Source organism: Aedes aegypti, chromosome 2 (genome assembly GCF_002204515.2).
Source record: "Aedes aegypti strain LVP_AGWG chromosome 2, AaegL5.0 Primary Assembly, whole genome shotgun sequence".
In the NCBI taxonomy this organism is placed as follows: Eukaryota; Metazoa; Arthropoda; class Insecta; order Diptera; family Culicidae; genus Aedes; species Aedes aegypti.
The window spans coordinates 45,278,627-45,305,520 of NC_035108.1; the positions used below are offsets into that span (position 1 = coordinate 45,278,627).

Here is a 26,894-nt window from a genome sequence, read left to right on the forward strand (position 1 = left end):
ATATTTATCAAGTTTCAATGATGAAGACTATGCATTTGCAACAGAAACAATTTTATAGGTTGATTCATTATTTTGGTGCCTATCTCAAACGAACTAAAAAAATCGTTAAAACTAACGAGTACCAATTAGTGGAAAAAAAATCTAGGGAATACTTAACACTGGATTTCTCATATGTGAAACAATAGCTCTATTGCGTTTACTCATATTCTTATTTAACTGTATTACGATTCTCTGAGAATTTTTCGCAGAATAATCCATTAATCAATTGCAGTCGCAATACTATGTAATAATCTTTCTTATGATCCTGTGAGATTAAGATCGGGATTTCTTCAGAATCTTATGTTTTGGAAATCCCGAAGGGCTATGAGAATTTTTTCTAGGATTCTATGAAAATCTGTCTCACATATTTTATCTGAAATCCATTGAAATTTATGAAAGAGTTCTCCTCTGAATTCTATAATAATATATGTATTCCCTGTAATTCCGGAACTCTGTAATAATTATATTTGCTTCACGAGAACATGCAAATCATACGAACAATTTTAAACATCAAACTACAATTTAATCGAAAAAACTATACTTGGGCAGTCCGGCTGGGTACAGATATTGAAAAAAACATATAAATGTCTTGCATTTGCAATGGCAAACTTTCTCCAAAATATAGATTTATATCGTTTACATACGATATAAATCTATACTTATTGGAGAAAGTTTAAAAAACTTATTTTCGTTCAAATGTTGCAACTACTTTACTCATTTGAACAGTTTCATGATCGGACATTAGGTTCTATGTATTATTTACCATAAAAAACAATTAAATCTTATTTTAAATTTGAAATTTGTTTTTTTAAATAAAACTCTATGGAAATACGTGTACAATAGAGCAGTTTTCATCACATGTTGTACATTTTATTCAGAACTGTAGGGGGAAATATGGTTAAACTCAAGAAGCAAATATATAACTAAGGGTGACCTACTTGCGCCAAACTACGCTATCCAACGAGGTCGATGACAAGTAAGACGGATCAAGTGCTGTGAGTTGCTGAACTGAATGGGGGTGAAGATGAAATATAGATCACCCAAATTTAAGCTCTCTTAAGCAATCGATTCCTAACCTACGTCACGTCTGATGCGCGGGTGTCGGCCTTCGAATAGTAAATCAACCTGCTGCTACTGTTTCGAAGTTTTCAAGCAGAGTACCGACGCGTTCACGGTAGGTTGCCTAACCAACAAGGGGGCTTCTGGGTGTAGGTCTCGATGGACTGATTTAGATCACTTCAACGCTTTTTGTACCATCTTTTGGTTGGGTTGTTCAAGACGTTGGTGCAGGTGTGCAAGAGTAAGCGGAGAACGAATGGAGTGCACGAAATTCAATAAAAAATAGGTAGTTGCCTCGTTGCGTATTTATCAGTTTGTAAACATTGTGCAGCAGAACCCCTAATTTGACACGTTTCACCAAAATCGTATGATTCAGCCAGTGCGAGCGTTGTTCGATAGAAATAAGGTGAAAATTGACAGAAACAGGTGATAAGTTAACCTGTTTGCACGTCTGGGTTGAGTTCTTCCAAGTTTGGAGGTATGATTCATTCTCTAGAACCGTTAGGTGAAATAGAAGACTCTTGAAGCACTTTATGAGTGATCGATTTGAACATTTTTAATTTTCTATGCTAATTTAAACTTAAGGCACACTTTGAATATTAAATCTTATATAATAAAAGAACATTAAATTAGATGCGTGTCTGCCAAAAACTATACATGTAATGTGTCAATTTATGAGAAGATTTACAAGTTAATTATTTAGCATGGCATTTTTGGTCAAGATGGTTTTATAAATAGCTATCTATGCAATAATTTTCTTCAAAATACTCATATCTGAATAAAATTTCTTCTAAATTCAGTCCATCACAATCTGATTCAATCTAAATCCAAACTAAACTTGATTTTACGAAAATTACAACTTAATCCAATCCAAAACATTCAATTCCAATCCATTTCAAATCCATTCAGAACCATATACTATCCAAATCTATTCCATATCCCATCCATATCGCATATCCAATCCAAATCCAAAGCATTCATTATTTCACCAAAAACAACACGAACAGACCATAGCACCTACGAATCATGCTTACCCAAGGTCAAGTTCATATCTCTCGCACCGCAAACAGCATCTTTTGTCGCACATCCTGCTGTAGCATCGACCCCCTCAAGCTACTGGTTCATCAGACGTAAACGTACGATTGCATAATACATTCATTCCAACCCATACACGTGCAGATGCTATGACCAATGGATCGATATGTGCCAGTCTTCTCTTCGTCGTCGTATGTCTATGTAGTTTCCTCTGTAACCTAGTGCATGCCCTAACTGCGCTCCACCAGACAACTTGACTACTGGCTTCCGTTCTCGAAATTGCAGCAGCAAGTGTGACATCACGACAATTAAGCTACAATTACAGTCTGCAGTGAAGCAGCAATATTTATCGAGTTTCGGCTCAAATTTAGGCTGCTTACGGGTCGAATTATGGCTTCCCAGGAAAGCGTTTGATAGCAGCATTAGCCAAATATGTCGATGCGACAACTATTGAACCCGACTTGTTACAAGACATTTGCATTTCTGATGGTAATTCAATCGTCGGCTGCTTGCCCTTCGCTACCAATTGTTGATTGGAGTTGAGGATAGTGGAATAAAATGTATGGTCCCAACTTTTGTTGATTATCTACTTGCACTAAAAATACATACAAATTCAAGTTTTACTGAGAAAAACTCGGGGATAAGGTTATCCGAGCAGAAAAAAAATGCTGCAGAATATCAAACTGCTGTTAGGGTGCCAGTACCAATGGTTGTAATGTACCAGTACATTTTTCGATAAAAACGACATGTGCTATTTTTGGTGGATAGATCTCCTCTAGTTTAGTCGATTTGCCAAATATCAGCTTTTTATTTTATCAAAAAGTCATATAAATAATTAAGTCTACGCAAAAAAATGCTCCCTTGCACCAATAGTTGTCATCGTCTTCCAGTAGTGGATCAACGGATGGAAGCAGTTTTTAAAATGGATGTATAAAAATGAAGAAAAGCCCCAGAGATGATCTTTATGCTTCATTCGAAAGATATTAGTTGCTGTTCCGAGGTAAAAATGTAAATTAGGTAGTCTACTAATGGCACCGGCACCCTAAATGTCATGAAAATCACGGGAATTAGACAATCGAATATTGCTAATATCATTTTTTTCCCTGGAAAAAGTCATCGGGAAATGTTTTTCTATTATCAGTTGACAGTATTTTCCGATACGATTTTTCGCATGGAAAACAGCTATAAGCATTTTAAATTTTCTAAAATGTTGACATTTAACAGCACTAGGGGTTTCTATACCAGATAATGTTCAATACTTACCACCTGAATAAGGTATGGAAGAGTCCTCAAATAATTATATCTCATGCATATTCTACAAATACCTTACTGATAACTAAATCAGGTATTTCAATACCTCAATAATACACTGGGGTTGAATTTTGAGAAAATAGAGTCTCTCACTTATCGCTCTCTATTCAGATCGGGGGCGAAAATGTTGCATGTAAAACTCATCTGACCAAGCTCCAAACCTGAGGGACACTATTCATTATCACATATTTGGGAACTATTTATAAGGTCAGTAAAATAAAACACCCACCGTAAATGGTAAACAAGCAAGAAAATGGGTTTCATCATCGCTCCTTCTATGGGGCTCTCATTTGCTGTCGTTATTAATCAAGCTTGTAACAGCTTGCGAAACATTGCCGATCATGGACCGATACAGGTATGAAGTTTTTCTTCGCTTGCTTTAATCGTGATCGAATGAGAACGAATTTTGCCGAATTTTGTAGTTCCCCGACTAGAGGCTTGTAACAAAAATATAGTAAAATTTTATCAGAATATGATATGCATATCATATTATGATAAAATTTTGTTAGGCTCCGTTATCCATAGAACATAATATAACAGAAATATAACATAATGTGTTTTATTTCCCTTTAAGATATTTTTTGTTCATTTTTAATAACTTTATAACAAAATAAATACATAGTTATGCATTTCAATAATATGCAATATTATCGTATATCAAACAGTATTATAATTTTGATACTTTGTATCAAACATTATAACTTGGTTTGTTATGTTTTTGATAGAATTAAAACACATTTTGTTATGTTTATGTTACTACTCATACACTTTTTGTTATAATTTTAGTTATTTTAACAACATCCTGCATCAAGTTTGCAACAACCTATGTTCGAAAAAAACTTATAACATAATAACATATGCTGATATAATTTTGTTATGTACCCTTAGTCGGGTCAATACCTCAAGCAGTACTCTTCTTCTTTTTCTTATTGGTATAACGTCCTCATTGAGACATGACCTGCTTCTCAGCTTAGTGTCCAATGAGCACTTCCACAGTTATTAACTGAGAGCTTTCTAGAGCACTTATACAATTGAGTGTGATAACCACTATACCCAATTACAGTACAACACTAAAATATGCTTCATAGGTGCGAGTGATTCGCTATTTCTCGGGTGATGGGGACATTTTGAACACCTTTCCCCAACGCGGACCTAGAATCAAGCCAAAGAAACGGAAGCCCGTCAATAGCGCACAGAAGCAAATGCCAGGCACCGTGTCCGACTGGAAGACCCAGACTTCCAGATCGGCTTACGGTGCGTAATATGAATGGCAACCATCCATGCCTAGTTTCAAGGATAGGTGCTGACCGTAGCTTACAGTATTCAAAGGAAACTTGACACCCAATCTATTCAGCTCGTTACTTACATGTTGATGTAGTTTCGCGTTCGTCGACCACCGAGGGCTATGACCTTGTTCGCATAGTTGACATAAGCGCCAATATGATCAAAATTCAGTTTTTTTGCTATTCGTTGTTTACCTAACAATATACTCGGTGGGCACGCGAACAACACATAAATTTGTACGAAAATATTCGAGTTACTAGCTTACCCACGTGCCAACATCATTGGAAAGCTAAACCCATGAACTATCAAAGGTTGTCTATGATCAATTCTCGATATGATCTAGAATCTTTTCGTTTTTTAAATTTCTTGACTTTCTCGTGGCCCTTCCATTACACATTCATTTACTAAAGCTATCAGTACAAACTTTGCCAAATGTGTAAATATTTGGCTAAGCATATATCAACAGACAAACATCGGTTTCAAGTCTGTTAAATTCTGAGCAATGTCAAACATTTGTTTGGTTCTGTAGTCTGTACCAATCCAAGCCAAAAATTTGCTATAGTGTTTTGCTTAAATATTGCAAAATCAAAATACTGCATTTAACATGTGGCCAATATGCTTATTTGTTGTAGTGTTCTACTCTCATGTTTTTTTGAAGATTGTTGTACTGTTCTAAAGGGCTGTTGTAGTGTTCCTGAAACTGTCATATGTTGAACTTCATCTTCATCAAATGTCTAGTTTTTTTAGAATTGATAACATATACAAGATTACAGCCCCAAATCGGAAAAACGCATTTTACCAGCAATGATGGTGGTTACGTCAACCATGCAAACACGGGCAGTGATGAACCAGGTTTGTTTGATGCGATAAAATATAGAACGCCCTGTCGTCGTCGTCGTTGCACGTACTGTTTCGTGCGAAATGGTAGTTTATGTGTGGGCACGTTGTTATCCATATCAGTTTTTACACCATACTGCTAGTCGATATGTCGCGCAAATTCGCTGTTTGACCGAGTTTTTGTTCGATAGTGGTTTAACTATATTTTGGCTTTACATTTCTGCAAATATGGAACAAGGGAACGTTTATTCTATCATTGATATTTCTTCAGTTATCTAAGTAGAGCAAAGGCCGCCTGTCGAAAGGCTTGGTTTTGCCTTCTAATGAGTAACGTAGTTCAAGAGCCTTATTCGATGTTGATTATTTCAGCAGTAGATTGTGTATTAAGCTCACAGATAAGCCATGACGATTCTTTTTATCAATTTTATCGATTTTGTAAGATTATATGAAACTCTTTCTGTTCAACGGCTTTTAACTATTTCGCTGACAAAACTGCATTCAATCAAAAGTGAACAAATTATGTCCAAAAGTCTCAAAAGTCTTACTAAATCTTTAACATAAAGTTGTCACAATCTCTTAAGGGTTTCAGAAATCAGGCAGGATTAGTACCGAAACTTGGAAAAGACTCACTTATTTCCAGATTAAAATGACGAAAAATCCTACACAGCCCGACTAAGGGTACATAACAAAATTATATCAGCATATGTTATTATGTTATAAGTTTTTTTCGAACATAGGTTGTTACAAACTTGATGCAGGATGTTGTTAAAATAACTAAAATTATAACAAAAAGTGTATGAATAGTAACATAAACATAACAAAATGTGTTTTAATTCTATCAAAAACATATCAAACCAAGTTATAATGTTTGATACAAAGTATCAAAATTATAATACTGTTCGATATACGATGATATTGTATATTATTGAAATGCATACCCGACTAAGGGTACATAACAAAATTATATCAGCATATGTTATTATGTTATAAGTTTTTTTCGAACATAGGTTGTTGCAAACTTGATGCAGGATGTTGTTAAAATAACTAAAATTATAACAAAAAGTGTATGAGTAGTAACATAAACATAACAAAATGTGTTTTAATTCTATCAAAAACATAACAAACCAAGTTATAATGTTTGATACAAAGTATCAAAATTATAATACTGTTTGATATACGATAATATTGCATATTATTGAAATGCATAACTATGTATTTATTTTGTTATAAAGTTATTAAAAATGAACAAAAAATATCTTAAAGGGAAATAAAACACATTATGTTATATTTCTGTTATATTATGTTCTATGGATAACGGAGCCTAACAAAATTTTATCATAATATGATATGCATATCATATTCTGATAAAATTTTACTATATTTTTGTTACAAGCCTCTAGTCGGGAGGTTAATCAATTACCCTTTTGAGCAGGATTACACTAATTTAATTTGATGTATACGAATCCGACCCAGAGTTCTCACAATTTTAGCCGACATTTTGGCTAAAATCTGAGTAGGGTTTCCATAAAATATATGACAGCATTTTTACAGAGTTTTAAGCAGTATTTCAAAAAGAGTTCCTGGTGAAATTCCAACACAATCTTTGACAAGATTATCATAGAAACCTCAAAGGCATTCTTGCACAAACCTGAGCAGTGAAGTGAAAAATGATACAACTGTTTCCTTAACATCAGTGGTTCTTCACATTCTTAAACCGTGTATACTTTATAGCTTTTGTTATAATGTTGGGGTTATAATGTTTCATAAATCACTCAATCCTACCCAACTCGAAGATGTTTGTTTTGTAGATGGCTTTGTGATGTTTACACTGTTCAGTCATGAAATTTGTTGTGTTCTTATGATTCCTACAATGCCTAGAAAAATCAAAATTATCTTATTGGTGTCTATCCATCCGGGAAATCCGGGAAAAGCGGGAAAAACTGAGATTTACAAACGACCGGGAAATATCCGGCAATTCAAAGAACACCCCGGGAAAATATGTATTTCAAACATAAAACTACCGGTATGTTTAAATTTTAACCAATTCGGGTGAAAATAGATTTTTTTCCCAAAAGGTTCACTGCCTGTCACTCGTACTTCGCATCATGACTAACTTTTAGTGAGCTGGTAGAGAGGTAATTAACGATTAGGATCAGACGGATTTCACGCCAACTCGACAAAGGGATTGGCAGCACCCCTTCAGAATTCGATGAAACTTTCTGGGTGTGAAGACTATGTGAAACTAAGATAATCTACATACTTTGTTTTTTTCAAAATCGATCTAGACTAACATTTCGAAAGGGTTCAATTTTTTTTTCTTTTTTTATAAACCCGTATAACTCGAAAACGATAAGACCTACAAAAAAGTGTTGTATGGGGGACTGTCGTGAAATTTCCTGACGTTTTAGAGAAAAAAATGGAAAAAATAAAAACACATTTTCTACACTGAAAAAAAATATGATTCAAAACTTTAAAGTCGATTTAAAAAAACGGCCAATTCAGATTTTGATCATCCTTAAGCATAAAGTTTCGTAATTAAATTTACTAAAAGTCGTCCATACATTGCAAATTGGGCATATTTTAGGGAAAAAAGTTTTTCTAACTTCAAATTTTTTAAGTCCCAAAGTTTTTTTTTACTTATTTTTATAAACCCGTATAACTCGAAAACGGTAAGACCTACAAAAAAGTGTTGTATGGGGGACTGTCATGAAATTTCCTGACGTTTTAGAGAAAAATATTGAAAAAATAAAAACACATTTTCTACACTTAAAAAAAAAATATTCAAAACTTTTAGGTCGATTTAAAAAAACGGCCATTTCAGATTTTGATCATCCTTAAGCAAAAAGTTTCGTAATTAAATTTTTTAAAAGTCGTCCATACATTGCGAATTGGGCATATTTTAGAGAAAAAGGTTTTTCTAACATCGATTTTTTTAAGTCAGAATTTTTTTTTTAACTTATTTTTATAAACCCGTATAACTCAAAAACGGTAAGACCTACAAAAAAGTGTTGTATGGGGGACTGTCGTGAAATTTCCTGAAGTTTTAGATAAAAAATATTGAAAAAATAAAAACACATTTTCTACACTGAAAAATAATTATTCAAAACTTTAAAATCGATTTAAAAAAACGGCCATTTCAAATTTTGATCATCCTTAAGCAAAAATTTTCGTAATTAAATTTACTAAAAGTCGTCCATGCATTGCAAATTGGGCATATTTTAGGGAAAAAAGTTTTTCTAACTTCAATTTTTTTAAGTCCCATGACGACGGGGTTGGTGGTCTGATGGCTACCACTTCTGCTTCATATACAGAAGGTCATGGGTTCAATCCCAGGCCCGTCCCTTTCTTCGTACTTTGTAGTTGTATATCTCTCACTTGCTTCTATCTTCCATTCTAAATATATCACACTCAAACTATTCGTTCATAGCAAACGCTAGAACCAGAGACGGACAAGAAACCGTTTCCCTAACGCTTCCTACTTCCACGCGCACGCCTTTTTTACGCCTGATATATAGGCAGTCTGCTAACCACAAAAGCAAACCTTTCTGCCATGCCTTTCCCCAATCCATACACTCCCGCATGAACTGACGTGGATGCAGTGGAATATACGGTCTACGTGGGAGTCAGTTCAATGCATCATCAATTCCTCCCCCTTCCCCTCATTGGTCTGCATTCTGACGTGGCAGGTGCCATTGTTGCCTAAAAATAGAAGATCACCAGCACTTATACACTGAGGATGCCTGTTAGTCCCAAGCAGTCATTCGGTTGGTTCCTTGTGTAAGTGCAGCTGATCTGGCGATACTGGAGTGCATCCACGGGCGGCCAATCAAGCTCAAGCTCAAGCTCAAATTTTTTAAGTCCCAAACTGAAATTATTTTTTTCAAATCTTTTGTTTTAAACCGTCAAATATGATTGTGTTTTCAAGTGATGAATGAGTTTGAATCAGAAAATAGATTGTATTTTTTATTGAGAATAGTTAAAAAACGGAATTATACAGTGATTATGTTTTTTAAATGCAGGCAATCAATGGACTTCGCCTCTGCCTATGAGAAAATCAACTCCGTCTAACAATCCGACGGATTTTTATGGTTTGAAAGGTATTACAACAGTATTGCAAACATTGAAAAGTAACAACCTTATCCATACCCCATTAAATTCTCTTCTAGAAAAAGTTTTGTGAAAAAAAAACTTACTAAACGTACCTGCGTTAAACGCCAGATGAATAAGAAATAATGAATATGTTTGTATTGTTATCTACCTAAAAAAAGTTGATAAGCTCATAACTCATGATTTTATTGCAAATAACAGTCTGCTTTTCTACGAAACAAAAAAGACTCCTTAAAACAAGGTTAAATACTGGTAATTAGCGGCTTTCCTGAAAATTATAACGCTGCTCAAGGATATCACTGGAATAATTCCCAAGCAACGATACAATAATTCGAGATTTACCATAAAAAAGATAATAAATTGGAAAATGTTAGTTTTATTATAATATCAGACCCATGACACAGTAGCAGTTCAGCTATTTATTTCAAAATTGACAAATTTTGTTAAACAAATCAAAAGTTATTTTTAAGTCAGATGGAGCTGCAGCTCATTATATAAAAAATGTCAGCTTATGTAATTTCAAGAAAATACATGGATTGGAAGCAGAGTGGCACTTTTTTGCCACATCCCACGGCAAAGGCCCCTGTGACGCTATTGGTGGCATTCTCAAGCGAATGGCAAAAACAGCAAGTCTTGCAAAATACTATGGAAACACAATCGCAATTCCGCGAGAACTATTCGACTGGGCAGTGAAACAAACTGATACATGTATCACCAAATTAAATTTCTGTTATATATCTAATGAACAATATGTGAAAATGTCAGAGGAATTGGTGGAATTTTTTGATAAGGTTAAAACTGTCCCTGGTAACCAAAAATATCATTGTTTTATGCCTATTAGTGATACACAAATTGCAACCAAACGGTATACCAATTCAGAGGATGAACCAAAAATATTCAATTTATTCAGTAAAGCCCAAAAATAATGTAAATATTTATGTGCAGATACTACGTTTTAGGATAACCACGATTTTTTTCATAAGCATAATATTGACCCTTTCCAGACACCTGTTATGATTGGCTTTGACCAAATAAGAAATTAAATATTATTGTGATATCTTTCCAACTATAAAAACCCATCGGATTGTTCGACGGAGTTGATTTTGTCATAAGCGGTTTGGTGCGAGATCAATTGAATTTAATTAAAAAAAAAAACTGTATAATTCCGTTTTATTTCTTTTAACTACTCTGCCGTTTTACGCATACTTGTCCCACGGTCCATAGGGTTTACATAAAACATGGGACAAGTAAACGTAGAAGGGCAGTACTTCCAATAAAACAAATATGATCTATTTTGTGATTAAAACTCATTTATCACTTGAAAATATGATCATACTAGACTATTTAAAGCGAAATAAAAATAAAATAAAAAAATAATTTTGGACCTAAAAAATCGATGTTAGAAAAACTTTTTTCTCTAAAATATGACAAATTTGCAATGTATGGACGACTTTCAGTAAATTAAATTACGAAACTTTTTGCTTATGGATGATCAAAATCTGAAGTGGCCGTTATTTTAAATCGAGTTCAAAGTTTTGAATCATATTTTTTTTTCAGTGTAGAAAATGTTTTTTATTTTTTCTTTTTTTTTTCTAAAACGTCAGGAAATTTCACGACAGTCCCCCATACAACACTTTTTTGTAGGTCTTACCGTTTTTAAGTTATACGGGTTTATGAAAAAAAGTAAAAAAAAAACTTTGACCCTTTCCAAATGTTAGTCTAGATCGATCTTTATAAAACAAAATATGCAAAGTATATTAGTTTCACATACTTTTGACATCCAGAAAGTTTCATTGAATTCTGAAGGGGTGCTGCCAATCGCGTGTCGAGTTGGCGTGAAATCCGTCATCTTTGAAACATTTATAGAAGGGTACTTAGGGATAGCTGTCAAAATTCTTGGTGATATTCTTGTTAGATTTCCATTTAAATCCGTTACAAATTTTCAATGAGATCTTCGCTGGAATCATAACGGGAATTGAACCAATAATTGACCAGTTTCTTAAAAATTCTTTCTGGTTATAAGATTGCTAATAAGGTTTTTAGACAGCGTCCATTTATTACGTAACGCTAAGACCCCTACCCCCTCCGTAACGCTTTTTGTATGAAAAAGCAAATTTTTGTATAAGCCGTAACGCTCGAGCTTACATCCTCCTCCCCCAAGAGCGTTACGTAATTTGTGGACTGCACCTTAGTGGATTCTAGAAAAGATCTTTGGCTGATTTTGTTTGTAAGTTTGGCATATTTCTTAGGATAAAAGATCTACTAAAATGCTGGACAGATTCCTTGGCGGATTTGTGGGGTTGTTGATGATATTGATTCTTGATGAAGCTTTGTCGGTTGCTTGTTTGACTAGTCCTTGAAAGCGTAGCATAGACTGACTGTACATGTCAATGGTTGCTACTCCGTGATTGATCCGAACCGGTAAGAATTCCCGACTAAGGGTACATAACAAAATTATATCAGCATATGTTATTATGTTATAAGTTTTTTTCGAACATAGGTTGTTACAAACTTGATGCAGGATGTTGTTAAAATAACTAAAATTATAACAAAAAGTGTATGAATAGTAACATAAACATAACAAAATGTGTTTTAATTCTATCAAAAACATATCAAACCAAGTTATAATGTTTGATACAAAGTATCAAAATTATAATACTGTTCCATATACGATAACATCCCGACTAAGGGTACATAACAAAATTATATCAGCATATGTTATTATGTTATAAGTTTTTTTCGAACATAGGTTGTTGCAAACTTGATGCAGGATGTTGTTAAAATAACTAAAATTATAACAAAAAGTGTATGAGTAGTAACATAAACATAACAAAATGTGTTTTAATTCTATCAAAAACATAACAAACCAAGTTATAATGTTTGATACAAAGTATCAAAATTATAATACTGTTTGATATACGATAATATTGCATATTATTGAAATGCATAACTATGTATTTATTTTGTTATAAAGTTATTAAAAATGAACAAAAAATATCTTAAAGGGAAATAAAACACATTATGTTATATTTCTGTTATATTATGTTCTATGGATAACGGAGCCTAACAAAATTTTATCATAATATGATATGCATATCATATTCTGATAAAATTTTACTATATTTTTGTTACAAGCCTCTAGTCGGGATTGTATATTATTGAAATGCATAACTATCTATTTATTTTGTTATAAAGTTGTTAAAAATGAACAAAAAAATATCTTTAAGGGAAATAAAACACATTATGTTATATTTCTGTTTTATTATGTTCTATGGATAACGGAGCCTAACAAAATTATATCATAATATGATATGCATATCATATTCTGATAAAATTTTATTATATTGTTGTTACAAGCCTCTAGTCGGGTTGCACTTCGATCCAAATGAATAAGGCTTGTTTGACTAGTCCTTGAAATATGACAAATTTCTTACGAGGTCCCTGACAAGATATTGTATGGATTTCTACAGATTCACAGCAAATTCTCCAGGAACCAGTCATGGGCCACCTCTATCGCATAATCCCGAATGCATTTTTAGAAGGTAATGGGTTGGCTATTGAACGTTGCCCTTTTGTGGAAGTTTACATAAACAGAGCTGAGTTTGTTTATATAATTCCAAACTATCTCTGAACTTGTTATAAGTTCTAGGGGGTTGAAGGGTTTTTCAGATATTTGAAAAAAAAAACATATTTTATATCTTTTTGTTCAAATTTTTTTCGAAATTCAAGACATTTCGAGGTTAGTATTTTATGAATTTAACAAAAAAAAACATAAATAAGTTATATTTAGTACTCCAAATTTTACAAACATATTAAGAGCAAAATCATTTTGCCATCCGTTTTTTAATTTCTTGGGCATCCGGGAATTGAAAAACTTATTTTGAATGAACACCCTGATTGTAATGAACACAAAACATCTGCTTATTCTTCTTCTTTCTGGCGTTACGTCCCCACTGGGTCAGGGCCTGCTTCTCAGCTTAGTGTTCTTATGAGCACTTCCACAGTTATTCACTGAGAGCTTACTATGCCAATGACCATTTTTGCATGTGTATATCGTGTGGCAGGTACGAAGATACTCTATGCCCTGGGAAGTCGAGAAAATTTCCAACCCGAAAAGATCCTCGACCGGTGGGATTCGAACCCACGACCCTCAGCTTGGTCATGCTGAATAGCTGCGCGTTTACCGCTACGGCTATCTGGGCCCCTACATCTGCTTATAAATCATATGATTTCCTTTTCCTGAATGTAAGATACCTGAATGCCTGCTATCAGCATGTCCCTTTTCCTCGAAAATAATCTTCCATGTTCAGCATTCTTGTCCCATGGTGGCTGGGGTTTCCTCTTTTAAAAGGACCAGTATTTTGAACAAGGTGGTGATGTGATTCAGTGGCAGTAAACTAAAAAGTGCAGGCAGTAATTATAGGAAGGAGATAGTATATTATTCTCTACTATATACTTCTTATAAAAATGACGACAACAACAAACAACAAAAATAAACTAATAATTAAGTAAATAAAGAAGAGTGTTTATAAGATTTCCACTTTATTCACCATCTGGATACTATAGGGAGCTCTGTACTGTTTTGTATGAGATGTAGATTTTACGGGCCTTGTTTTTTGCAACATTATGAAATAATGGAAGAGACTGAATAGTTTTTGTGCAGAGCCCTTTGAAGTTGTGCCAATTATGAATGATGTTTGGGGGAATGGGTTATTTGAGGAAAAAAGGTATTCAAAGAACTGGCTTTCGGTAGAGTTGCATAATTTTAGTCACATCAGTTGATCCGTCAGTTGATGGCTGATATGTATACAAAATCATTCAATGTCACTACCGAGCAAGCAATATTGTTTCGATATGACAGCTAACAGTAGTGATCTGACATCGCACATCGTTCAAAATCACTGCAAAAATGTATCTACATACGTAGGTTAACTAACATTCAGTTTTAGTTTATCTGCTGGGTGAGCAGAAGAAAAGGAATTTATCGTGTTTCATGTCGTTGTTCGCGCTTTTGATTTCAATGGGCATAAACTGGCCTTTTTCACAATATTTTTGAACAAATTTATATTTTTTCCTACAATCCATAATTAGGACGTCTTCAACATTGTCCATGCATAAAAGTAGTCGGAAAAAGATTTTGGGCTATTTAAGACCGGTGTCCGCGATTCGAAGCATCGGGACACTTTGAATCAACACGGTATAATAAGGCATGATTAATACACATGCACATAATACACAAATTTTAAAATCGCGACTAGGGAAAAAAAAATGCTCTTAGTTAACCCGTTAACGCCCAAGGTATCTCACAATTGGAATTCAGCTCCGTTTTTGTTATTCATAGTCGTATTCCCATAAATTAAACCTTAATTCACCAAAAAAATTCAATTCTATGGTGGGGATATAAAAAAATTCTTGAAAGTGTGTCGTCCATATCTAGCTGTTCTATAAGTTTATTTTCGAGAATAATCAAATATATTTTCATGCAGTTCGACCCATTACAATGTAAACAAGTTGGAAAACAACTACTGGTGAGGGGTAATTCGTAAATTACGTCACGTACAGAAGAGGAAGGAGGGGGTTACAATGAAACGTGACTACCCGTATAAAATTTGGAATCCATACAAAAAGGAAGAGGAAAATTGAGGAGGATGAATATGGCAAAACTTTGCGTGGCGTAATTTATGGACGTACCTTGATAAAGAAATTGCACCATAAAGAATAAAAATTTCAGAGGCGAAAGGTTCATGCCAGAACTAAATCATTTAGTGACTTCAATTCAATTTCTGCTCTACCACGTAAGAAAGATACAGGCATACATACATTTCCATACATGTACATGTACAATTATGCACACTTAAACCATTTATACCAAAAATTAAATAAAATCTTACATCAAATATTTTGATTTAGAAAAAAAAAAACGTACAGATGTTTCAGATTTATATAAATTATATAAATCTTGCCAGCTGATAATGGAAACATAACTATCAAAATATTTTTTTCTGGGTCAAGTTATTAGTATACAATGTGACTCGGATCTGACAGTGATTGAAATATATATTTGGCAATATCAGAATTTCGTTAGTGCTGATCAAAAGTTAGTTCTTCAGTCCAATGACAGTCAAACATTGGACTCCAACTATTACATGCTTTACAGATGTGAATACTTGAAGCCAACATTATTCGGCTATAACGTTGAAGTTACTGCATCACTGATGCATATATTCACATATTTACCGATAGAACCGAATCCACGCGGTCCAAGATTTTTGACACTAGAGCTGGCCAGAATACCTGGGGAGCATACTGAAGCGTGCCCGCTCAAATGTCACAATTCTTGGTCTTAGTGAGTTCAGCAAGGAAGGCTCTTTACTGCTACCTCAACGCGTCGCTGGTTCTAAAAAGTAAACAACCATACAAAACTACGATCAAACAATGGTGAAGGCGTAATCAATTTTCTCGAAAACATTCATTTTGGGAATTAAGTAGAATTTTCTGATTAAATTGGCAACAACGCACTTCAGTAGCGCGTAGTAAATAACTGCTTGTAAACAATATCTTTCAAGCGCATTTATTACTTTTAATTTTGCGAAAAATAATTTTTACTTTTCCACGTTTAAGTCATAAAACTGGTTCTGGACTTAGGTTGGCGGCTATTCAATTTTACTCTCATTTGACAGCCGCCCTTCACCCTTGGAGTTTAGTTCATGGATGGATAAGTCAATTTGTCGTTTTTTTCGTTCATTACTCCCTTCAAAAGATCAAAAGATCTAAATGGTGTCAAGGTTCATCTAAAAACGTAAGGAGCATTGCATCCGAAATAAGCGATTGTTGCTCGGATCGATAGTAAGTATCCATTGTTTTGATCTAGGCTGACCAATTTCTTATTGGTTGTTTCCTTGATGTTTCGCACATAATAACAATACCCAGCTAATATGTTTTTTAGCGAAAATATTTCCTTTTATGTCGAAGATACCAATTTCGAGAGTTCGATTTTTTTCAGTCTCATCGCTGGACTGACATAAAAAAATAAAATATTTGACCACTAACGCCACCTTGTGAGTGTTTTCCAAACTAATATGGTTTTAGGCGAATAGGATTCATTTAATTGTTCAACATTGTCCATGACATAAACTTTGTATCTAATCACTTGACTGAGATATTAGCAAATAAAATCTTTGCCCACTAGCGCCATCTTGTGGTTGTTATAAGGTTTTATGTGACTAAGTATCATTTAGTTGTTCAACATTGTCGAAGACAACAATTTTGTATCTCATAACAAAACTTAGATGCAAGCAAATACAATATTTGCTTACTAGCGCAATCCAGTGAATGTTTTCCGAACTAATAAGTTTTCAGGCGAATAGATCTCATTCAGTTGAACACATTTGTCGAAGACACCAATGTTGTATCTCATCACTGAACTGAGATATAAGCAATCAAAATGTTCGACCATTAGCGCCATCTTTTGAGTGTTTTCCGAACAAATAAGGTTTCAGACGAATAATTCTCATTTAGTTGATCAACTTTATCGAAGACACCATTTTTGTATCTCATAACTGAACTAACATATAAGCAAATAAAGTTTTGGCTCACTAGCGCCATCTTGGGAGTGTTTTCCGAATTTATAAGGTTCTATGCGAATAGGTATTATTTAGTTGGTGAAGCAAGCCATTTTAAAGTCAGTAAGCATCGAAGCAAAAAAAAGGTAATATTTAGCACCATTTTTGTATCTCATAACTGGGCTAAGATAAAAGCAAATAAAGTTTTGGCTCACAAGCGCCATCTTGGGAGTGTTTTCCGAATTTATAAGGTTCTATGCGAATAGGTATTGTTTAGTTGTTCAACATTGTCGAAGACAACAATTTTGTATCTCATAACTGGGCTAAGATATAAGCAAATAAAGTTTTGGCTCACTAGCGCCATCTTGGAAGTGTTTTCCGAATTTATAAGGTTCTATGCGAATAGGTATTATTTAGTTGTTCAACTTTGTCGAAGACACCATTTTTGTACCTCATAACTGGGCTAAGATATAAGCAAATAAAGTTTTGGCTCACTAGCGCCATCTTGGGAGTGTTTTCCGAATTTGTAAAGATCTATGCGAATAGGTATTATTTATTTGTTCAACTTTGTCGAAGGCACCATTTTTGTATCTCATAACCGGGCTAAGATATAAGCAAATAAAGTTTTGGCTCACTAGCGCCATCTTGGGAGTGTTTTCCGAATTTATAAGGTTCTATGCGAATAGGTATTATTTAGTTGTTCAACATTGTCGAAGACACTAATTTTGTATCTCATCGCTGGACTGAGATATAAACGAAGCAAATATTTGTACGCTGGAAAGTTGTTTCATATGTTGCTTATAAATGCGACATTTGTTGGCGTCTGTGCGCCACCTGGTGAGTTAATTCTGAATTAAAAAGTCAGCAGTCCTGTGATCAACTTTGCAGAAGACAGTTTTCTCCTAAACCTCTTTATTTTCAAGATATTTGCACTACAAGTACTGTCCTATTTATAGGACGCTGGGCGTTCGGGGCTTCTGTCCTATTTTTAGGACGCTGGGCGGATATGGGTTAATAACTGTGAAGGGCACTTAGAATACGAAGCTGAGAAGCAGGCTCTGTCCTATTGGGGACGTAATGCCAAGGAGAAGAAAATGTAATATGATTTTTATGATGTTACTTCTTCTTTCTGGCGTTACGTCCCAACTGGGACAAAGCCTGCTTCTCAGATTTAGTGTTCTTATGAGCACTTCCACAGTTATTAACTGAGAGCTTTCTTTGCCAAATGACCATTTTTGCATGTGTATATCGTGTGGCAGGCGGCACGAAGATACTCTATGCCCTGGGAATCGAAAAAATTTCCTTTACGAAAAGATCCTCGACCAGCGGGATTCGAACCCACGACCCTCAGCATTTTATGATGCTAATTCATGCCAATATTCGTGTTCAGTAATTTGTGATTATTATTAATGTTTTATATTTATCAGAAAATACTATACCAATCTCACACTCTTTTCAATCTATCTCCCCCTCAGGACGCCCGCGTCTGGATCCCCCACGCAGAGAACGTATGGCAGGGAGCGGTGGTGCTGCGCGACTACAAAGAAGGTGACACCACGTTGGAACTGATCACCGATCGCAAAGAATCACACACCGTGCAGCTGAAGTCGCCCAGCGATCTGCCCCATCTGCGGAACCCTGCCATCCTCATAGGACAGAATGATCTCACGGCGCTGTCCTACCTACACGAACCGGATGTCCTGTACAACCTGGAGGTTCGGTTTTGCGACCGTCACAACATCTACACCTACTGCGGTATCGTCCTGGTGGCGATCAATCCCTATGCGGAACTTCCGCTGTACGGAGCGGAACTTATACGAGCCTATCGAGGTCACTCGATGGGCGAACTGGAACCACATATCTTTGCCGTGGCGGAGGAAGCCTATGCCAAATTGGAGCGTGAAAAGTGTGATATTAGTATTATTGTTAGTGGGGAGTCAGGGGCGGGAAAGACCGTATCGGCCAAGTATGCTATGCGATACTTTGCCGCGGTCGGTGGTAGTGAATCTGAAACGCAAATCGAGAAGAAAGTGTTGGCCAGCAGTCCGATCATGGAAGCGATCGGCAATGCGAAAACCACCCGGAACGATAACAGTTCTCGGTTCGGCAAGTTTACCAAGCTGCTGTTTACGAATAACCTCTCGATGATGTCGCTGACCGGTGGCACCATGCAGACGTATCTGCTGGAGAAGTCGCGAGTGGTATTTCAGGCTCCTGGAGAGCGAAACTACCACATATTCTATCAGTTGTGTGCGGCGCGGCAACAGTGGCCCGAGTTGGTGCTGGATCACCAGGATAAGTTTCACTTTCTGAATCAGGGCAAATCGCCGGATATTGCGCGAGTGTCGGACGAAGATCAGTTTCGAGAGACGATAAATGCGTTCAAGATATTGGGTTTCGATGATGGAGAGATCAGTGACATAATGAAAGTGTTGGCAGCGGTGCTGCATTTGGGTAACGTCGCGTTTACACACAAATTCAAGAAGCAATCACAGGAGGTGGACCAGGAAGCATGCAACGTTTCGGTAAGTTGGCGTGCAATTTTGATTGACGAATGATTAACAAACTAATTAACATGGTTGAGTACATCTGCATCATATACTGTATCTAATTAATTTTAGCAATAACTTTCATTTTCGTTAATTTGTCAGACAATAGAAATTTACTGTTGTATTCGGATATTTTTCAAAACTATTTGACTATTGACTGTCCAATATAAAGCGCTTAAAAAAAGATCGAGAATAATCGCTATCCCTGAGACAAAAAGTAATACCTTGATAGGAATTTTATATTTCATTACATTAAATGGCAATAGATGGCTCTTTTTCAGTGGTAGTAAAACGAAATCCTGAAGCAAAGAAAGCACCATGGAAGATGAAGTAAACACAAAAAGTTATGTATTCACATTACGCTTGATTTTCAATCACTACTTTTTCCATCCAGTTTCCTTATTGCTAGTAATTTACGTTTACCATTATTTCCCATACGATTTGACAGTTCTCTACTACCATTCTTCCATGTGCTTGTGTTGGAAGTTTGAGAAATTTGAGAATCCAGCGTAGCGCGATCAGTGAGTGGAATACACACATCAGTGTCGCCGCCCAGCGGCCAGCGAGAGAAGCTGAATGTTCGAAAGGTTGTTGACTGTACTTTTTGCCGCTGGCTCCAACTGTTAGCGTTTAAGATCAAAATAAACAGTCGTTACTCTATTTCTTCTTTATGGTCTCCTGAGCAGTCATTGTATAAATCCTTGAAGGATTTAAAAAAAAAACATCAGGACAATTTTTTAAAGTAATTTTTGCAGAAAAGGTTTGAGGAATACCTAGTATAACCGCAAAGCCAAGAATCTTATGCGATTGTGTAATGATAGTGCCGTTTCTCTGCACTCCATATCACCCCATAGCATCCTTGCCTGCAATGTTAAACAGCAAATTCGAAAATGCGTCTCCTTGTTTCAATCCGTCAAACGCCACAAACGAGGTCCATCTCCAATCGAACCATCCAGCGTTGCACGTATCAGCTAAATAAGTTTCGCCGGAAAACCATGATCAGACATTATCCGCCACAGCTCATTTCTTTACGCTGCCTTGAAATCAATGAACAGAAGGAGAGGCCTGCATGTTATACTCTCGGAATTAATCTAAGATCCTTCGCAAGGTAAACATCTGCTCCGTTGCTGATCGTTCCTCACGAAAACCTGTTGTTGTTCGCAAGCGAAAGAGCGATGGTGGATCTATCCTACTTCGACAAAGATTTCCCCGACAGCGGAAGATCTCTCGAACCGATGCTATCCGGGCAGATGCTGAGGTCGGTCCTGCCCGGTTCACTGGCGCCCCGACGACCATTTGCCGGTGCAACTACGCGATCTATTCAGTTAGTCTCCGATTCTTAGCCTACTCCGAAGCTGGCCGGGCGATTCCGCTAAAAAGATGCTTCCGGTACACAGGCGCCCCGATGACCATTTGTCGGTGCTGTTTCGCGATCTACTCAGCTAGTCTCCGGCGAAGGATCTAGCCTACTCCGATTTGATGGTGGGCAGTATGGTGTCGAGGTCAGTCCTGCGATTCCGGTGAAAGAAGGCTTCCGATTCGTAGATACCCCGACTACCCATCACCGATACTACGTGACGCTTGAATTACTCGGCCATTTCTATTTCCAGCGTCTCCACCGTTAGTGACACATCATCGGCAAAACCAACAATCTTCACCTTCGAGGGTCAAGACTCCTTCGTACATCCCGCTTTAAAGAGTTGACCGAGTATGGAACCTTGAGGGACGCCCGTTGTCACTTGCATTGGCTTCTGCCTTTCATGTGTTTCATACACCTGGATACTGCTCTGAAAGTAGCTCTTCAGGATCTTGCACAGATAGTCGGGAACCTGAGTTATGTGTAGTGCTGCGGCGATGGCTTCCCAGCTGGCGCTGTTGAATGCGTTTTTCACATCTATCGTGACCACAGCGCAGTATCGATCTCTTCTTTGTTTCTTCTTCGACACCTTTTCATCACACTCGTATACTGCTCGAATTGCGTCTACCGTCGATAAGCCTTTGCGAAATCCAAACTGCAACCCGCGCTTACTCTCCGTACACTTCGTCAGCCTGTTAAGGATGATTATTTCCAGGTATTTTACTAGCGTATCCAGTAGGCAAATGGGCCTTAACGAGGCTGGATCTCCCAGTGGCTTTCATGGCTTTGGCAGCCTGGAAAGTCCTTTGTCATGGCACTTCTGCAACACCTTTCTGAACATGTCAGGGGCTTTCTTCGTTTTTAGTTGTTTCGCCGCTTCTACAAGCTCGTCGCTAGACACTTGCCGTTTCTCAGGACGTTGGATCGTGGTTCAGGAAGAGACCCTCCACGATTAACTTTGGCTTGTTTGGGCACATCACAGCTGGTGTCGCTGCTTCCCATAACGACTCGTTCTCCAAAAAGTGCTAACGGAGCCTTCATTGCACAATCGTACATCTAGCTTCGCTAAAGCTTCCTGCATTATATATCAACTTGCATTGGTCACTCTGCTGCCCCACATCACAGCCCAGGCGTATGATGTCATCCAACTGGTAGGCATTTCTTCGTTCTCCCATACCTTCAGAAGCACTCGGTGGTTGGATTGCTAAAGCTGTTCACTTCCGTGCTTGAGAAGCTCGACTGGGATATCGTCCTTCTCAGCTGCCTTACTGGTGTTCACCTCGCTGAAACCCTTCTCAGCCTCTCCTATAGACGGTGGGAGCACACGTTGCATAAAATCTCCGCATAGCTTACCAGTGCATGCTATCTTTAGTTTCAACTACCAAACTTTCTTTGTGCTGCCTTTTCTTTATGCGGTGGATTCGCTTTTCTTCTTTGTACCGCTCTCTGTTCTGTCGGTTACTGGTCACAAGCATCCAGTTTCTGGTGGCATTCTTCATGTCTGTCACTTGTTGGCACTCTTCATCGAACCAGTCGTTTCGTCTTTGAAGTCGTTGGATATTGAAGCGCATGGTTCAGTAATTTCTGGAACTCTTGACGCAGGATAACCGCACCCGAATTTTAGCAACAACGAGATAATGATCCGGGTCGATATTAGGGCCCCGAAAGGTGCTTACATCTATGACATCTGAGAAATGTCACCCATCAACCAGCACATGGTCTATTTGGGAGCAGGTATCGCCAGATATTCTTACATTCAGAGTAGGTACTGGTGATTGCCATCCTTCTAGCAGCAGCGAAGGTTATGAGCCGTAGTTTATTATCATTGGTAACGGAATGAAGGCTTTCCGTTCCAACGGCGGGCCGGAAGAAATCTTCTTTTCCGATCTGCACATTTCCATCGCCAATGGATTCCATCGTAGGCCTTATCTAGGCTTTCATAGAACTTATCCATCATGTTATTGGACTTATCCTTCGTTGGCGCATATATATTGGTTGCGCTGTAGTTGAAGAACTTGCGATTAATTCTCAACATACAGCTTCGGTCGCTTATCGGTTTCCACCGAATTACTCGCTTCATCTGCTTCCCAATCACTATAAAGCCACTCCACGTTCTGCTCTGTCGCCGCCGATGTAGTAGATGTTGTAGGTACTTTAATAAATTGTTGGCGATGAAATCTACCGCGAGGAATTCACGTTCTCCGGTTTTGGAGCAGCGTATTTCTTGGCTATCTGCCACGTTTACGCCGACATTCCGCAGTTCACGAGCGGATTTATTCTAATATTCCAAGATCCGATTTTCCCATCGTTGTCCTTTATTTGTTGCCGTGTCTGTTACCGTAAAATCTATCCGTTTGCTCTACTTTTGCCTTTTGGCAGAATATATAGCAGACTTCAATATTTCTTCAACGAGTTGGGAAATGATGGCTACATCTATTTCGTGCAAAATTTTACGAAATCTAAGAGTATTCCCTTTAAGAAGGGAGTAAGATATTCAATGATCATTAGAATAAAAAAAGTTAACTGCCAATGAATTCCAAATACAAAAAGATTTCCACCTCCAGCAAAATCGTAATACGTCCAATAATCATAATCCTTACCCGCAGTCCGACGACCTGCACGTGAACATCTTCAGTGACATCCTGAAACTGAACCGGGACGAACTGCGGAAGTGGCTCATCACGCGCCAAATCGAGTCCATCAACGACACTGTGCTGATACCACAGAGCAAGGCCCAGTCCGAGGCAGCCCGAGATGCACTGGCCAAACACATATACGCGGAAATGTTCCAGTACATCGTACACAAAATCAACCGCAATTTGGCCGGTGGCAAGAAGCAGAACTGCTTCATTGGTGAGTATTGAGGAGTTGGAACGACGCTTTGGACAAATTAGTTAGGTCTAATCTTCCCCCAGGTGTACTGGACATCTACGGCTTCGAAACGTTCGAAGTGAACTCGTTCGAGCAGTTCTGCATCAACTACGCGAACGAGAAGCTTCAGCAACAGTTCAATCAGCATGTCTTCAAGCTGGAACAGGAACAGTACCTGAAGGAGGGAATCGAGTGGAAGATGATCGATTTCTACGACAATCAACCGTGCATCGACCTGATCGAGACCAAACTGGGCATTCTGGACCTGCTGGACGAAGAATGTCGAATGCCTCGGGGATCGGATGAATCATGGGTGGGGAAACTTTTCGAGAAGTGTAGCAAGTACAAACACTTCGACAAGCCCCGGTTCGGGACGAGTGCATTTCTGATCAAGCACTTCTCCGACACGGTCCAATACGAATCGTTCGGGTTTCTGGAGAAGAATCGGGACACGGTTTCGAAGGAGTTGGTGAACGTGCTGCGGTTGTCCAAGATGAAGTTGTGCCATAAACTGATGACGGCCTCGGATGAATCGCCACAGTCGGAGGATGGAGAAGTGGGGAAGTCCGGTGTGAAGCTGGTGGTCAGTGCCGCCAGGAGTCAGGTGAGAATTAGCGACGGAGTGGTTTTGTTTGTGATGTTTCGTCTAATGTGATTGTCTTTTCTTCTGTGTTCGTGCTGATTGTAGCCGGGTGATAGAAAGCGAAAGGTTAGTATCGTCATTTATTGCGTCCTAAATATAGGACTACAAACGAGCGAACCGAACGCCGAACGAAGACGTTAATGTTTGTTTGTTCGTAGTCCATCCATGCACTATTTTATGTTCATGTGGGGACCACAAATGCATGTCGCTGGCTGGTTATTGGGTGGCGATTTGTCCTTTGCGGCGGCTATTTGATACTAATAGGATTATTGTCGCGTTGTGTCTTTTTTTCTTCTTCGCAGCCAATGACCCAGAAGCAACAGAGGAAAACAGTCGGTTCGCAGTTCCGGGAGAGTCTGACCCTGTTGATTACAACGCTGCACAATACGACGCCACATTACGTCCGATGCATCAAGGTGAGTTTTAACCATTTGTTTTTAGTATTATAAGTGTCGGCATTATGCTTGTTTTATACAATTCATATAAAATTTTTGATATTATTTAAAATATTTTTTGAATTGTTCGACATTATGAATGTTGACGTAGTTTTTAAAACTTCTATCAAAGAAATTTCTTCTTGAGACAAAAATGCACAGCAATACACTTAAGGTACCCCGGGGCAAGTGAGAATCAGGGGTAAGTGGGGCGTTTTGTCATAGCTCACTTAGGAAAAGTTTTTCATGGGGGTATTCTTCTAGAAAGTTGAAGATACAATGACAAGGAATGTATTTAGTACTAAACATTAGACTGGCCCAGCTCAGTATGGGAGAAAAATAAAGTTGTATGATTCCACGGGGCACCCCCCAGGATTATTTCTTGGGGTTAGAGGAAGCCTTTCTGAAAAATTTAGCTCATTTGGTCGTTCCATGAGCTGGCGCAATTGAATTGAAGTTAATATGGGATTTTCAGCTCAGACATATGAGCAACAGCACATCATCTACTGTTTGGTTCATGGAAATTGATGATCGCGTTGAATTGAACACAAAATGTCAAAAACACTACTTGATGTAATAGCGAAGAATATTGTAGAAGATTGTACCATGATCAAAATTAATAAAGTTGGTGTTTTAACCATCTGAAGTATATCATGCAATACTGCTTGTATTTCTTCAACATAGCTTGGAGGTAGCCACTAAGCGCTTCATAGCCACCTATGACGCTGGGCGAGCTGAGGCACATGTCGCATGCATATAAGTGACTGTACGGGAGTGCGGATCTAAGCCTAACTTTCAACAACTGAAAGAGTAATGAAAATGAGATTAAATCCAGATACAACCTTCTGCAATTATGTTCATTAGGGTATCAACTAGTGTATTTGTCATTCTGAGCTTATTTGAACGCGAACAATTAGTATACGGAACGAAACAGTGACATAGGATCAATTTTCAATATATTTGAGAAGAATATCCCATACAAACTTCAAATCGAATGCGCCAGCTGGTGGAGCAACCAATTGAGTTGAAATATTGAGAGCGCGTTTTTCTTACCCTAAGGCTCATATCTAGGGGGTGCCCCGTTGAGTTTTACAACTTTATTGTTTAAGGGCCAGTCTACTAAACAAATTGTTATTTTTATTACCATGTGGTTTATGTAACAGTTGTCAGTTCAGCGCCATTTTCAACTTGCATGATAAATTGTGACACGTTTAACGTCTTGCATTGAATCGCAAAAAATAAATGTGTTATAAATCGATTTTCCATCAGTAAGCTACAATTTTAAGTATTATTATAAGCTGCTAACGATAAACCAGTATTTTGTTTTCATTTCATATGAAATTTTTGATGATCTATCTTACCCCAAAATATCTTTGTACCCGGGGTAAGTGAGTCCTATCAAAACAAAAACCAGAATCAAAACTTTTCGTATACGTTTCATACATTTTCCTAGAGAACATCACTAAAACATTTAAACAAATGATTTTTATCAAAAGAGATCAATCTCAAATTACGTAATTGTATAAGAGGTAGAAGAAAAGTGTAATTATCCTTTATTTTGTTATTTATTTTTTTATTTTTGAAATACGACTTCATACAATTGAACAAATACAAAGGGGAAATTTTAAATACATTATGAGAACGATTACTTTTCTTTTTTATTTGAACTTTATTTGTTATTTCTACCAAAATAAGTAGTGATGGAAAACAATTCCACCCCATTAAGTTGTTTTCTGCCATGCACATAAATAATCACAAAACAAAATTTCGTAAATTATTGATTGTTTATGTGCTACATTTTAATTA

General features: G+C 37.2%; 1 protein-coding gene across 9 annotated transcripts in view; it reads left to right on the top strand.

Moving 5' to 3' along the window:
• Positions 1 to 26,894, top strand: part of LOC5571874 (unconventional myosin-Va) — an 86,788-nt gene that overhangs the window by 37,162 nt on the left and 22,732 nt on the right. For 8 of the 9 annotated variants that reach the window (XM_021840715.1, XM_021840724.1, XM_021840719.1 and 5 more), the window contains exons 3-7: positions 18,710 to 19,759; positions 23,747 to 23,993; positions 24,056 to 24,615; positions 24,700 to 24,720; positions 24,957 to 25,070. In XM_021840715.1, the coding sequence (XP_021696407.1) occupies positions 18,710 to 19,759; positions 23,747 to 23,993; positions 24,056 to 24,615; positions 24,700 to 24,720; positions 24,957 to 25,070 (1,992 nt within the window). The remainder of the gene's footprint in view (positions 1 to 18,709; positions 19,760 to 23,746; positions 23,994 to 24,055; positions 24,616 to 24,699; positions 24,721 to 24,956; positions 25,071 to 26,894) is intronic. The other variant, XM_021840723.1, reaches the window with a different exon arrangement.